General features: G+C 39.4%; 1 protein-coding gene across 4 annotated transcripts in view; it reads left to right on the forward strand.

The window, feature by feature from the left end:
* Positions 1 to 11,421, forward strand: part of LOC102303743 (zinc finger protein OZF) — a 25,069-nt gene extending 13,648 nt beyond the window's left edge. The window contains exons 3-4 of one of the 4 annotated variants that reach the window (XM_042214655.1): positions 2,467 to 2,617; positions 8,260 to 11,421. In XM_042214655.1, coding sequence (XP_042070589.1) covers positions 2,467 to 2,617; positions 8,260 to 9,290 — 1,182 coding nt within the window. In that variant the 3' untranslated portion in view covers positions 9,291 to 11,421. Of the gene's footprint in view, positions 1 to 2,386; positions 2,618 to 8,259 lie in introns of all 4 variants that reach the window. The other 3 variants (XM_005949133.3, XM_014329895.2, XM_005949134.3) reach the window with 3 other exon arrangements.
* The last annotated feature ends 2,003 nt before the right edge of the window (positions 11,422 to 13,424 follow it).

The following is a 13,424-nucleotide window of genomic DNA, read 5'->3' on the forward strand; positions in this document are numbered from 1 at the left end:
GACAGAAACTCACACATCATAGGTATGGACGTGTTTTTAACTCTGTGCTGTTCAAGCTCAGATTCTTCAGTGTTTGGTTGATTGGTGATAAATCTGAAAGTTTATCAGCATCTCCAGGATTTCTCTAAGCTGATGTTAGCTGAGAGCAGGAAGCTGTTACTTTGGTGATGAATTCAGAGGAGCAAACGGTGATAGTTGAGGAAGAGCACACACACTCTTAATGAGACAGTGTGAAAACTGTCTGCTGACTAACATTGATGAAGATGAGCGTCCACACCAACTGTTTATTCCATTTATTTTTTATAACAGCCTCAAAGTGAACACACACAGTGACAGACTCTCCAAAGTATCAGAACAAAATCTGTCCATGTTACAAATACTTCTATAAATAATGTCTTTACATCTGCAGCAAAAGCAAGAAAACAATCACTGAAGCAAAGTATGATGTCTAAATGTGTCTCCTAAGTGAAAACAAGTGCTCAGGGTCCGATTGAAGATACAGTGACTTTACTAGAAGAAGTTAAACTGGGTATTTATCAGTGCTGTGGTTCAGTGTCCAGTGATGGACTATGTTGGACTGGTGCATGTTCATGGTCACCGTTGTGAGTTAAAACCTCTTCTTGTTGAATCAAACTTGATATCATATTGACTAGAAACCACAAGACTATATATTTTTTCAATATTTACACATTTTATTTAATCTGATTGACACAAGTGTGACACCAGTGATGGTGTGATCTGAGCTCACAGGGCTCTAGAGTGCGAGCAATGTGGTCGCAAATGCAACCAAATTTTTCAGTGGTGCGATCAAATCATTTCTTAATGAGACAGTGTGAAAACTGTCTGCTGACTAACATTGATGAAGATGAGCGTCCACACCAACTGTTTATTCCATTTATTTTTTATAACAGCCTCAAAGTGAACACACACAGTGACAGACTTTCCAAAGTATCAGAACAAAATCTGTCCATGTTACAAATACTTCTATAAATAATGTCTTTACATCTGCAGCAAAAGCAAGAAAACAATCACTGAAGCAAAGTATGATGTCTAAATGTGTCTCCTAAGTGAAAACAAGTGCTCAGGGTCCGATTGAAGATACAGTGACTTTACTAGAAGATGTTAAACTGGGTATTTATCAGTGCTGTGGTTCAGTGTCCAGTGATGGACTATGTTGGACTGGTGCATGTTCATGGTCACCGTTGTGAGTTAAAACCTCTTCTTGTTGAATCAAACTTGATATCATATTGACTAGAAACCACAAGACTATATATTTTTTCAATATTTACACATTTTATTTAATCTGATTGACACAAGTGTGACACCAGTGATGGTGTGATCTGAGCTCACAGGGCTCTAGAGTGCGAGCAATGTGGTCGCAAATGCGACCAAATTTTTCAGTGGTGCGATCACTTAAAGCCTAATTTTTGCTGTTCAATACTGAAGAAATTTAAACTTCTTAAAATTATGCAAAATTATAGAATATTTTTAAGGTTATCTGCTATAAAACGCCAGGCCAGAAAAATCTCCTTCATGTTTTTCTGTGTTTTATTCTCAGTTACTTTGACACAAAAGCATCTGCTGTGATGTTCACAATTCTGATGAAGTCTCACATGTATCCGTACTGATAAATGATCAGAATTATAATATTTCTGACTGTCTGAGACTAAATTGAATCAAATCAGGACTTTGAGAACCTGAATCTAATGGATTATAGAAATCAGTGATGATACGCAGCCCTAGTGAGGCCCGAAAGAAGTGGATGTAGCTGTGGGTAATAAGAAAAGATGAAAAGAACTATTGATAACTTTTTTGTTAAGTTAAGGCCTGATCCATCTGAAGTTCATAGCCAGCTCTAACATGGTGCCATCTGTCTTTGAACGCTGAAAAAACACAGTGTATCCAGAAAACACATTATATGCTGCAAAACAATGCACTGCCCAAGTGTCCCCTCTCCCCATTGCCTTTCAGCAGCAGACAGCAACAAACAGGTCGTCAGAGGAGGCCAAGATGATGATTAAGTTTAACATTTTCTACAATATTGACAAAGCACTTTAAGTACAAGATTGTTAGTTAATAATTTAGAAATGAATATTGTCTGTATGGACTGCAACTTCCCCCCCCAAAAAGTGCACATGTAAAACTGCGGTGTTAAGTGGTTGAAAAATTTGAGTGCGCCTAACTTTTGTGCCAGTGCGCCTAAGTTTTTAAAGATGCACTGCTGCGCCGATGGCAAAAAGTTAGTCTAGAGCCCTGGCTCACTGTCTCTGTAAAAATGTGTGTTTAAATTATCACTATTTATTCAGACTTTGACACACATTTGTAAAATATTTGTGAAAACTCATCACAGTTGTGACCTTGACTCTGTACTTCTTTGTTGCTTAAGACTTCCCACGACAACGTGACTGCAATGAAGAGGAGGAGAGGAACTCCAGTCTGGACCAGGAGGACCCAGAGCCTCCACAGATTAAAGAGGAACAGGAGGAGCTCTGCAGCAGTCAGGAGGGAGAGCAGCTTGGACTGAAGCAAGATGAAGGCATTATCGTCTGGTCCAGGGAAGAGCAGATTAGACTGCTGGGGACCATCTGCAAACCTGAGATAAAGTTACACAGAATAGGTATGTAAAACTGATTGTCGTAATAACAATGAATATGAGTCATGTAGGATCCTAATTGGAGTTTAAAGTTACATTTATTTTTAGAGGCACAGGAAGAATTGAAGGTCCAACTGTAATAAGCAGCATGAATGCATCTCTTTCTGTTAAGGGAAATTTATTTGTTTAGCACATTTTAAACAGATGCCCCTGGTGTCTCTGCTGGAATTACCAACTGTGAACTCTATGGCTACGTTCACACTGCAGGCGAAAGCACATCAAATCCGACTTTTCTGACCCTCTGTGACCCATATCCAATCATATTTTCAAATCCGATCTGGGTCACTTTCATATGTGGCTGTGAATCCGATACGTAACTGATGTTTTAGAAAGCAACTGCTGTTTGAACGGTCATGTCGCATGAAATCCGTCTTGTACGTCACTGACACGAGACAGATGGCAATTATCAGCACCGGAGAAGACATCGTGAACGCTTCCTGTCCATCCAGAGAAACTGTTGGGAAGACAACGTTGGAGAAACGTGAACATTTTATTTGTACTGTATAATCTGCAGATTCTGACAGAAATCTGCAACTATCCTTTGAAGCACTGCTCCTCTCTAAAACAGCAATAAGGATCATTATTATGTAAATAACACAATAACTTTATAATTTAAAGCAAAATTGGGAAACGTAAAGTCCGAAACAGCCAAACAATACTTTTGCTCTGGGTCTAAACAGAGCGCATTGTGTGTGACGTCTTCTTTTGCGCATGCTGGCTGCTTTGAGGGTTCACACTAGAGTGTGTTTGATGTCACTTTTTTTTTTTAGCGTGAACAAGCAGACAAAAAAATCGGATTTGATCAAAAAAATCGGAATTGAGCATTAAGACCTGCAGTGTGAACGTAGCCTTAGATCCAGTCTTTTGAACTGGGAAGGACCACTTATCTCTTCTGCATGAAGATTTTATACCTGGGCATCCTTTCTTCCTCAAGGTCCAACTTTAATAAGCGGCATGAATGTATCTCTTTCTGCTATGGGAAATGTATTTGTATATTACCTCTCAAATACCAATAAGTTATTCAAGTTGGTTTACAAGATTAAATTAAAACCAAAAACAACAGAAAAAAGACAGAAATGATATCCATGATACAGCCTTGTGATACAGTCAGTGAAACTAAATTCTTCATCTATGATTTCACCAAAATTTTCCAACCAGGTTGAGGTCTTCAGTGCCCTATAGATTCAAGATGTGAATTAAGTTGTAATCATGGATGTTTGTTTCCAAACAGGAGAATCTCAGTTTTGTCTCTATTTAGTTGAAATCAAGTTTTATTTCATCCACTTTGTTTTTTTTAAGGCAAAAAACATAATGAGCTAACATTGTTTGGCAAGAGAGGGTTGTTACTTTTCTAAATCTATGTATACTAGAGGTGGGAATCACCACACATCCCATGATACGATATTATCACAATACTTAACGCACGATACGATATTATTGCAATTTTTTAAAATATTTTGCGATATTCAGATTCTGTACATAAAGGTAAACTTTATCAATATTAATTTTATCTAATATCAAAGTCTCGCACTCAGTCTTTCTCTCATTTCAGTCAGTTTTATTGTTGACAAACTGAACGGTTTGTATTACAGTCTAGTCCAACTTAACTGAATGCAACCATCTGGTACAATTATAGCTATTCTGAACTATGTAATTTATGAAAACTATGCAGCCCATTCAGCAACTGAAGAATTAGAAAGTAAATTAAAACAAAATATAATTTTACATTAAATAAAAAAGTTTTAAACTTAATTAAAATAAAACATGTCTTAAATTAAAATAAGTAAACTGTCATGTTTATTGCTGCCAAAAAAAAGTTAAACACATTTGGACAGTGAAGGAATGTCAGGATTCTTGCTCAGAAAAAGGATCAACATGCTCTGAAGTCAGAGCACAAAAACCTTTTTTGTAACAACATATCGATTACTGCTGTCCCTGTATCGATACATTATTAGCAAACAAAATATCACGATACTACACAGTATCGATTTTTTCCCCCACCCCTAATGTATACTGTATTAATCCTGTAGGAAATTGCCTAGTCCTCGGCATTTAACCCGTTCACTCAGCGAATCAAGGATTTGTAGAGACGGTACCTTACTCAAGGGTACCTAAGGGGTAGCTGAGTAGCTATCCCTGCCCCAACTGGGGTAACGTTGCCTTTACTCCTTGTTTTCAGGCATCTTCAGAAACAAAGTTGAGATGTACATTGTTCCTAAAAATCAATGAAAAAACAAAGAGATGTGATGTTTTTGGAACATGCAGAAAACCTTGAACATGAGCTAACTGCAGTCACTCTCACACAGGTTGTAGGACCCTTGCAAGTAAAAGCTGTGTTCTTGCTTAGAGACACTCTCCAGACAGATTGCCAACATGTTGCAGTCAGTCTGAATGAGTCGTCGTCAATAAGCACCACTTGAGGGGACTCGGCTCAAAGTCCTGAGGGGGTTGCTTCAGGAATATGAATGAATGGCCCGTGTTAGGAGCTGTACAGGACCTGCACACCTGTTAGCTGGTGATAAACAGGGGTGCAGATAACTTTTCAAGTGATCTACTCAGGTGAGGACCAAGAGATGGACCAAGTCATACACAGAAGAGGCTCCCATTCGTTTTCCTGCCTGCCTTAATCACATCCATTCTGTTACAGTAGTGTCTTTGTCAAGCTGCAAGGTGACCTCGTATTTCTTGAGAATCCTGCAAACTGTTGTGTTTCTGAAACTGTGGAGTACTTGCTTTCTTGAGGCCATGTTGAAGGATCAAATACTAAGAAATGATTGCATGACTTGAGGGAGTCGTATCTGATTTACCCCCGGGTAACTTTGCTTGTGTCTGTCAGCAAGAGCATTAGAAACAGTGTGTGCCCTATAGTGGCCTATCACTATCAAGCAGAAGGATAAACTGTCCAATGGCCACGATGAGTTCATCCTTACATTCTCCAATGATCCGCTTTTCCCTCTGAAACCTAATGGTTGTGGTCTTTAAAATGCTGCCAATGTTAAGCATGTATGCTACAAATCACTGTTGTCACTCGTAGCCAGTTGCATTTTAATGGCTAACAATTGATAATATTTTTAACAGTTTCATGCGTCCATGCAGGCCACCTGATATTATGAAACTCGCCCAGTTTCACAAAGGGGATCCCATTTTTGTCACGCAGCTTCTTCAGTGCAGTTTTGTATTTTGCTCCACCTTTTTGCATAAAAACTGCAGCAGTTTGACCACAGAGCGATTAAATGTCTCTCAGTAAGGAACGTTGTGTTCAGCTGATTCTAGGCAATTTTCCAGTATGTGCAACTGCAGCAAGTTGCCAGAGTTTTAGCACGACGCTGTTGTACATATCCATGTTGACAGCAGCCCCGTCTGTGCACACAACGACCAACTTTGTTGTCCAGTCATCCAAGCCTGTGTCCTGGAAAAGTCTCACAAATCATCTGTTATGGCCTGTGTCTTTTGGTCAGCCCCGAGTGCAGTCAGTCCAAGAAAGTCTCCGTTGTTGGACACGGACACAATGTAAACAATTTCCTTCTCGTTTTTTGTGATGTCCTCAGATCCAAATTCAGCAGACTCCAATTTGGCTCATAACTCCCCGCTGATGGTGTGAGCAATGCTCTGCATGATCTGTGTGCCCCCTTCAAGTGAATGACATGCACGTCTGACGTTTACACCTAGCTGCCTCAATAAAGAAGGATATGAAGACATGGGATGTGTGTGTTAAACTTTGTGGAAGCGAGGAGAAAAATATTAAACAGGGCTTACCTCTGTTCGTCATTTCGCTTGTCTTGCCGTCTGTTAAGGGGGCAACTGCACATATCTTCTCGGATGGCTTGTTTATTAGCAATGACTAACATTCATGTGCTCCTTGCCCTTTTCACATTTGTCAAATAAAGGATGGTTACAATTCTTTGGGCCTTTAAAAATGCACCTGATTTGTCTCTTAGATGTAGATGAGAGAGGCAAATCTTTCACCACATTTTAGTGCACAGTGGCAACTTTTCTGAAAAAGTATTTTCTTCAGCACTGGCTCTGGTTAGCATTTCTTAGCTGGTGGCGAGACACCAAAGAAGCTACTTATTGTCTGTTGTTTTTTGGACATTTAGGTGGTGACAAGCAAAATGTGTAAGGTTAAATGACATTGTCAAGTACGCCAAAGGCACTTGGTAACACAAGTGTCACTATGCTTTCTTAATTTTTGTCACACATGCGTACCAGTTATCTGCACCCCTGGTAATGAGTCAGACTCGTTTCTGGTAGATGTTGGACTAAACCAGGGCTGCCCTTTGTCACCGAGTCTGTTCAGAATTATTATGGATACAATTTAAAAGCATAGCCAGCTGGCTTAAGGCCTCCACTTTGGTCGCTTCAGAATCTCACTTTTTGCAGATAATGGGGTTCTGTTGGCTTAATCAGATGGTGGCCTCCAGCTGTCACTGGAGTGGGTCGCAACCAAATGTGAAATTGTGAGAATGAAAATTAGTACCTCCAAATCTGGGGGCCATGGTCCTCAGCCTGAGTGAGCACAAGTTATTGGCCCAAGTGGAAGAGTTCATACATATATCATGGTCTTGTTCATGAGGGAAGCGAGAGATTGACAGATTGGGAGACTAAAGAAATGCAGAACGTACAGTAAAACAGTCATTCTATGTCCCTCCCTCACCTATGGTCACGAGCTCTGGGTACTGACAAAAAAGATGAGATTGCGAATAAAAGCAAGCAGAAATAAGTTTTCTCCATAGGGTCACTGACCTCTCTCCTAGAGATAGGGTGAGGAGTTTTGCCATCCAGGAGGGGCTTAGTATAGAGTCGCTGCTACTCCTCCACATCAAAAGGAGCTGGGCATGACCCACCAGAATGAGGTCTTGGGGCAGACCCAGGACACACTGGAGAGATGACATCTCACAGCTGGCTTGAGGATGCCTTAGTGTTCCCCTGGATAAGAAGAATTGCTGTCTGCATAGACAGTGATTAGGCATGTGATTTTCAATGATATATCACAGTTAATTGTCAACTTGATGCCATTCAATCACAGACTGATAGAAGACAGACTTTGTCTGGCAGAATTTATAACAGCTTTTAGTAACAGTGTTGGTAATCTTGGCAATCTCATTTTGCTGAAAGAAAATAATAATAATAATAATAATAATAATAATAATAATAGCTGTAGTGAGAGGAGTTTATTTGGAATAAAACGGATACTGAAAAGGTTTGAGAACATACATCGCAGTTGAAAAACTGTTAAACTGCAATACATGTTATTGCAATATCCAATATTCATGTTGCAAAAAGTAAATAAAAATAGCATTATGAAGCCTGTGGTCATTCTCACCTCTACTTAGCAGGATACAATTGTACCCACACATCCGCGTTCATTTAACAGAAAACACACCAGCATCTTTATATTTCATATACAGCATCACAGACATCCACGAAGCTGATCTTTGAAGGGTGTAAAACTAAAAAACAATTTGAATCGGTGCATTCACTTTAAGTTTCACTGCTCTATATTAGCCACATGTTCAGTATGTAGAGTTCTCCTAATGGTTCAGCTTATAATATATCTTCTTAAATTTTTGTTTTTCTACTATTTTTTTCTTCATTTGTCCATTCAGACCTCCAACAGCAGCATGTCTGTGATGAGGAGAAGGTTGTCAGAGGTCAGCAGGTCTGTAACCAGGAGAGGAACTCTAGTCTGGACCAAGACGACCCAGAGCCTCCACAGATTAAAGATGAACACGAGGAACTCTGCAGCAGTCAGGAAGGACAGCAGCTTGGACTGAAGCAGGAGGCTGATGCCTTCATGGACACTCTTGTTTATCAGGAAAGTTACCACAGTGAACTGGAATCAAACAGTGGGCAGCTCCTTTCTCACAGCTCTCCTGAAGTAGAAAGCAAGCATGTAGTCTCAGGATCAGCTAGAAATATAGCGCTAAAGAGGAGGAGACGTCTCAGACTTGCTGACACAAGGGAAAAGTCTCTAAAATGTGACACATGTGGAAAAGCATTTCACTTCCAATCCCACCTGAGTGCACATCTTAGAGTTCACACAGGTGAGAAACCGTATTCTTGTAGCACCTGTGGGAAAAGATTCAGCCACAAATCAGCATTGGATAATCATTTAAGACGTTACACAGGCGAGAAGCCATATCTTTGTATCACTTGCGGGAAAAGATTTGTTCAGAAGTCTCATTTGGAGCGTCATGTGAGAATTCATACAGGTGAAAAGCCGTATCCTTGTATCACCTGTGGGAAAAGATTTAATCAGAATTCAGAGCTGCAACGTCATGTAAGAATTCACACAGGTGAGAAGCCGTATTTTTGTAAAACTTGTGGGAAAAGATTTGCTGACTCATCAGGACTCATAAAACACATGAGATTTCACACAGGTGAGAAACCATTTTCTTGTGGGATCTGTGGAAAAAGTTTTAGTCAGAAATCAGCATTGGAAACTCATGTAAGAACTCACACAGGCGAGAAGCCGTATTCTTGTAGCACTTGTGGGAAAAAATTCAATCAGAAATCAGGAATGAAGTCTCATGCAAGAATTCACACAGGTGAGAAACCACATTGCTGTAGCAGGTGTGGGAAAACCTTTAGCCAGGGGACACACTTAAAGAAGCACATGAGAATTCATACTGATTAAAAGTTTAAAGCTTAGAACATGTGGGACAGCTGTTAGTCATAATAGAGTGTTGGTTGTTGAGCTCACACTGAGCAGAAGTCAAACCACTGCAACACCTGAGTGAAAAGATGAATCATATTCAGGTCAGTATTATGTGGGTTCTATTCCAGGAAGCAGGTTTAACTAACAACTGCAAGTTTGCTAATCCTGACATGAGGGAGAGAAAGAGAGTTAACTTTAACTCGGTGTCACTCACCAGGTTAAGAAACTCTTTGAACCTAACAGATTTCAGCAGATTTTCTTAAACAAACTATGAATTTGTGTAAGAAACAAGTCACTCCTCCCATTTGCTGCACCTGAACCTGCCAACTGACACTCCAGTTAATTTCCTCTTTCATAATGTTCTTAACAATGCACATTAATCTGCTGGAAGTTTGTTCTTACAAATTCTCAGTTAGATGTTGCTTTGTAACTTTGTTTTTTTGGGATTGATTTTATAATCATGCAGTGAAAAATGTCATGATTGGGACAGCGATTCTTGCAGATTTATTAAGAGCTGAGAATAAGAGCATATAGTAGCATATACTAATTTAGTTTCCGTATTTCCAACTCTGACTTAGCAGGGCCAACTTTGAGTACATTATTGTATTTTTGTAGTACGTCATTGTCCTCTTTAAAGTTTTAGACCCATAGAGCACAGGATTAGCTATACTTTAAAGTCAGGTTTGAAATGCACACAGTAGACTGTCTGTGTTTTGAACATTTCATTTTGAAATTTCACAGACTCACAGGACTCAGTCATATAATAATCTCAAACAATGTTTTGAAAGGTAAATTAAGGTAATTTTAAAGGTAAGGTCAATTTAAAGGTAAGGTAGATTTAAAGTCTGTGACTTTAAATGAAACACATTTTTCATTCACACTAACCCAAATCCATCTCACTGGGGTATCATATAGCCCTTTTTCACTAGTACCCACTCTGCTCGACTCGACTTGGTTTCAGTGTTTTTTCCATTACGCTGGAGTACCACCTACTCTGGGTGGGGTCGTTATAGCAATGTGGCCTAAATTCCCGTGACGGCGTTTGTAAATGACACAACAAAAGGAGGATGTTAAGATGATGGTATACCTGCTACCTGGTCACCACAAAAATTACACTAAAAACGAGCGTATAACGTTTGCCTCTACTGTTTTGTTTTATGGAAATCTCAATAGAAAAAAAGAGGTTGCTACAGCCCATCAATGCATGAAATACTGGCTTGAAATGTTTGATTTCATTAAAAAATGAAATTGTCAAACTGTGGCAAAAACATCTTTTGTAATTTAATAAAATGACTTGACTCTGTGTGCTGCTATCTGATGCTACGTCCATCAGTAAACTGTGTCTGATCTGTTTATCTCGATTTTTATCTTCAGTTTCTGTCATTTTGCTGCTATCGGGTTACCCCTGAATAGATTTCAAATTCAACTTCAGATCATTTTAATGTAATACATGTTAATTCATGGGTAAATAATGACCATGGGAGGTATAAGAAGTTGTAGCTATACATTACACGAAGTTTCATAATATCCGATGATGATGACAGAATAGACCAAGAAAATGATTTTCTCCTCTCCTGTTATTTTAAAATAACTATCATGATCAGTGCTGACACGTGTTGGTATTTTTCAAACTACTCCATCAAAATGGAGGTTCAGCTCTTAATTTACTCATGGTGATTTATGGTATCTGAGCTCCATACCTTTCTTTCTCTTCTCACACACACTCTTAACTCAGAGTTGATTGAACTTTGATCAACTGTTCGGGAACAGGAAACTCAGGCTTACAGAGTTAATCATCTCAGAGTTTGTTTTTTAAACTCAGAGTTTATTGGACATGCTTCCTGGAACAGGGCATTGACCAGGGAAGAACTCTCAGCATTAATTCTTACAACTGTATCAGAGAAACCCTGATCTTACATTTCATGATGGTTGAAGTAAATTTTATGTCTTAATTCAAATGTTTTTCCTTGTTTCTTTAATGTTGTTTTATATAAATCTAGAAACTTGTGTTTTAACTTTGTACCCTAGTCCAGTGGTTCCCAAACTTTTTTTGCTAGGCCCCCCTTTGTTATACAAGAAAAATGCCGCCCCCGGCGCGCGCACACACACTAACACATCCTCCAACCACGCACACCCATATTCTGCTTCATTGCGGTTTATTTCACACCTCAAACATTTAGCAAACAATTGAGCAAATACAAGTAATCTGCAAAAAATTACAGGTAGTAAGAAAACAAACTACTAACTCTTTTACGCTACGTTCGCACCTACTTTTGAAAACGCAGCTGTTTCATCCACGCGTAAACGCGTTTCGAATCACCGAAAACTGAGATTTTTAAAACTCCTCTTTTGCGTTTATGTGTGGACGAGGAATACAGAGTTCATCACACAACGTCAAAGGTATGTGCCTTTTGTCACATCACGCTGTGCGCCACGTTATTGTTTACATGAGATGAATTGCAGATAGTCGGATTAATTAACTAATTTTGTCTGTGTCTTCAGGTTTTACACACTTACATACACACACACGCAGTTACTGTCCCTCTATTTACAAAGGTAGAGGCATCACAGTGTAATTATTTTACCCTCAACATTGCTATCAATACATTTTTCAAAAATGCCTCTCTGTGCAAAATGGGTTTAAAAACATAAACAGCTGTGGGATACTGTTTGTCCGTGATTTAGACAGGGGGAACAAATTGTGGCAGGATCAGCCTGATGTTATTTGTATCCCGCTGTAACTTTACTGTATAAAGAGCTAACATCTCTAAATGTCAGGAGTAGTTGGTCGTTACGACAAGTGTTTGTGAACTAAAAATCAAGAATGTGGGATACTGTTTGTCCGTGATTTGAAGAGCCCAGCGCTGCTCCCGACGCAGGGAAAAGCAGTTATGCAGGGGAGACCTACCTCGGCACTTGTGCAGGTGAAGCCAAAGGGAAGATATGCTTCATCATATTTTCTAGTCTTTGGCTTAGAATGAAGTTGGTTTGGAAACATATTCAGCTATGCTTCATCTCCTGCTTTGCGTTTGTGTAGGCGCCCCATGATAGCAGTGTCCAAGCATTGTTGTCGTTGTGTTTTTTCCTTTTCATACCACGCCCCCTCCTGCAATGGCTCTCTGCCCTCCCTAGGGGGTGGGCCCCACACTTTGGGAAGGTCTGCCCTAGTCTATATTATGGTTCTCTTTTACTTTCCTCTTATTCTTTTTTTTGTATGGAAATAAAAAAAATATTGCCTTGTGTAACACGATTCTGTGATATGATCTTCTAGTAGAAAGACTTGACCCTCTATTTAGGAACCTGCTGAAAATGTACAGGTGCACTCTCAAAGTACATTTACAATTGTGCAATAATAACAGAGCAGAATTTATTTATTTTTTATTATGTGTCACCACACATAAGTGTAGTTATATTACAATAATGTTTGTATTATGAGTGAGGTGAAAAATTATCTCCACAATCTCATCTTTGCAGTTTGTTGAAGCATTGAAGCTCCTTTCCTCAGTATTTAGAGAATTCCAACTCGAGCTCTTATTATGGCTGCTGTGTAGATACCTCAGGGTCAGCTCTTCATCAGCAAAACACAAAACGAACTATTACAACATAACCTCAGGGTTGCATGGATCAGCTCCACAGTATATCACAGTTGTATTAACTCAATATTTCTGTCTCTGAGGTCATAGTCCAACAACTTCTCTCAGACCTCCTTTACCTGGAAACAAAAGGTGAGCAGACTTTCTTTGGTGTTGCTGCAGGGTACTCACTAACGCATGTACTGCGCTTGGTTTGACCATACATACAACTATCTAGTCCTGTCTTAAGTAACCAGCCTGATTAGCCAATGAGCCATAAGTAAATATGATCTAATGGGTGAGAAACCTGGTGGAATGCGGAGAAAGCACCTGAAGGAAATTAAACAAAATACCCCCAAGCATACACATACGAATACTGACAGAAAAACAAGAAAGACAGAAAAGCAATGGAGAGAGGGAGAGAAAAGGCAGGCCAGCCTGAGAGGCCTCAGGAACCATGACAGTTATGTTATTTTCATATTTTGAATGTCAAATAGTAATGTTCCCCTCAAAATAACTTTGGTTCAACTCGAGTTTCTAA

The sequence above is a fragment of the Haplochromis burtoni genome, unplaced genomic scaffold (assembly GCF_018398535.1).
Source record: "Haplochromis burtoni strain Fernald_Lab_line unplaced genomic scaffold, NCSU_Asbu1 Contig_597, whole genome shotgun sequence".
Taxonomy (NCBI): domain Eukaryota; kingdom Metazoa; phylum Chordata; class Actinopteri; order Cichliformes; family Cichlidae; genus Haplochromis; species Haplochromis burtoni.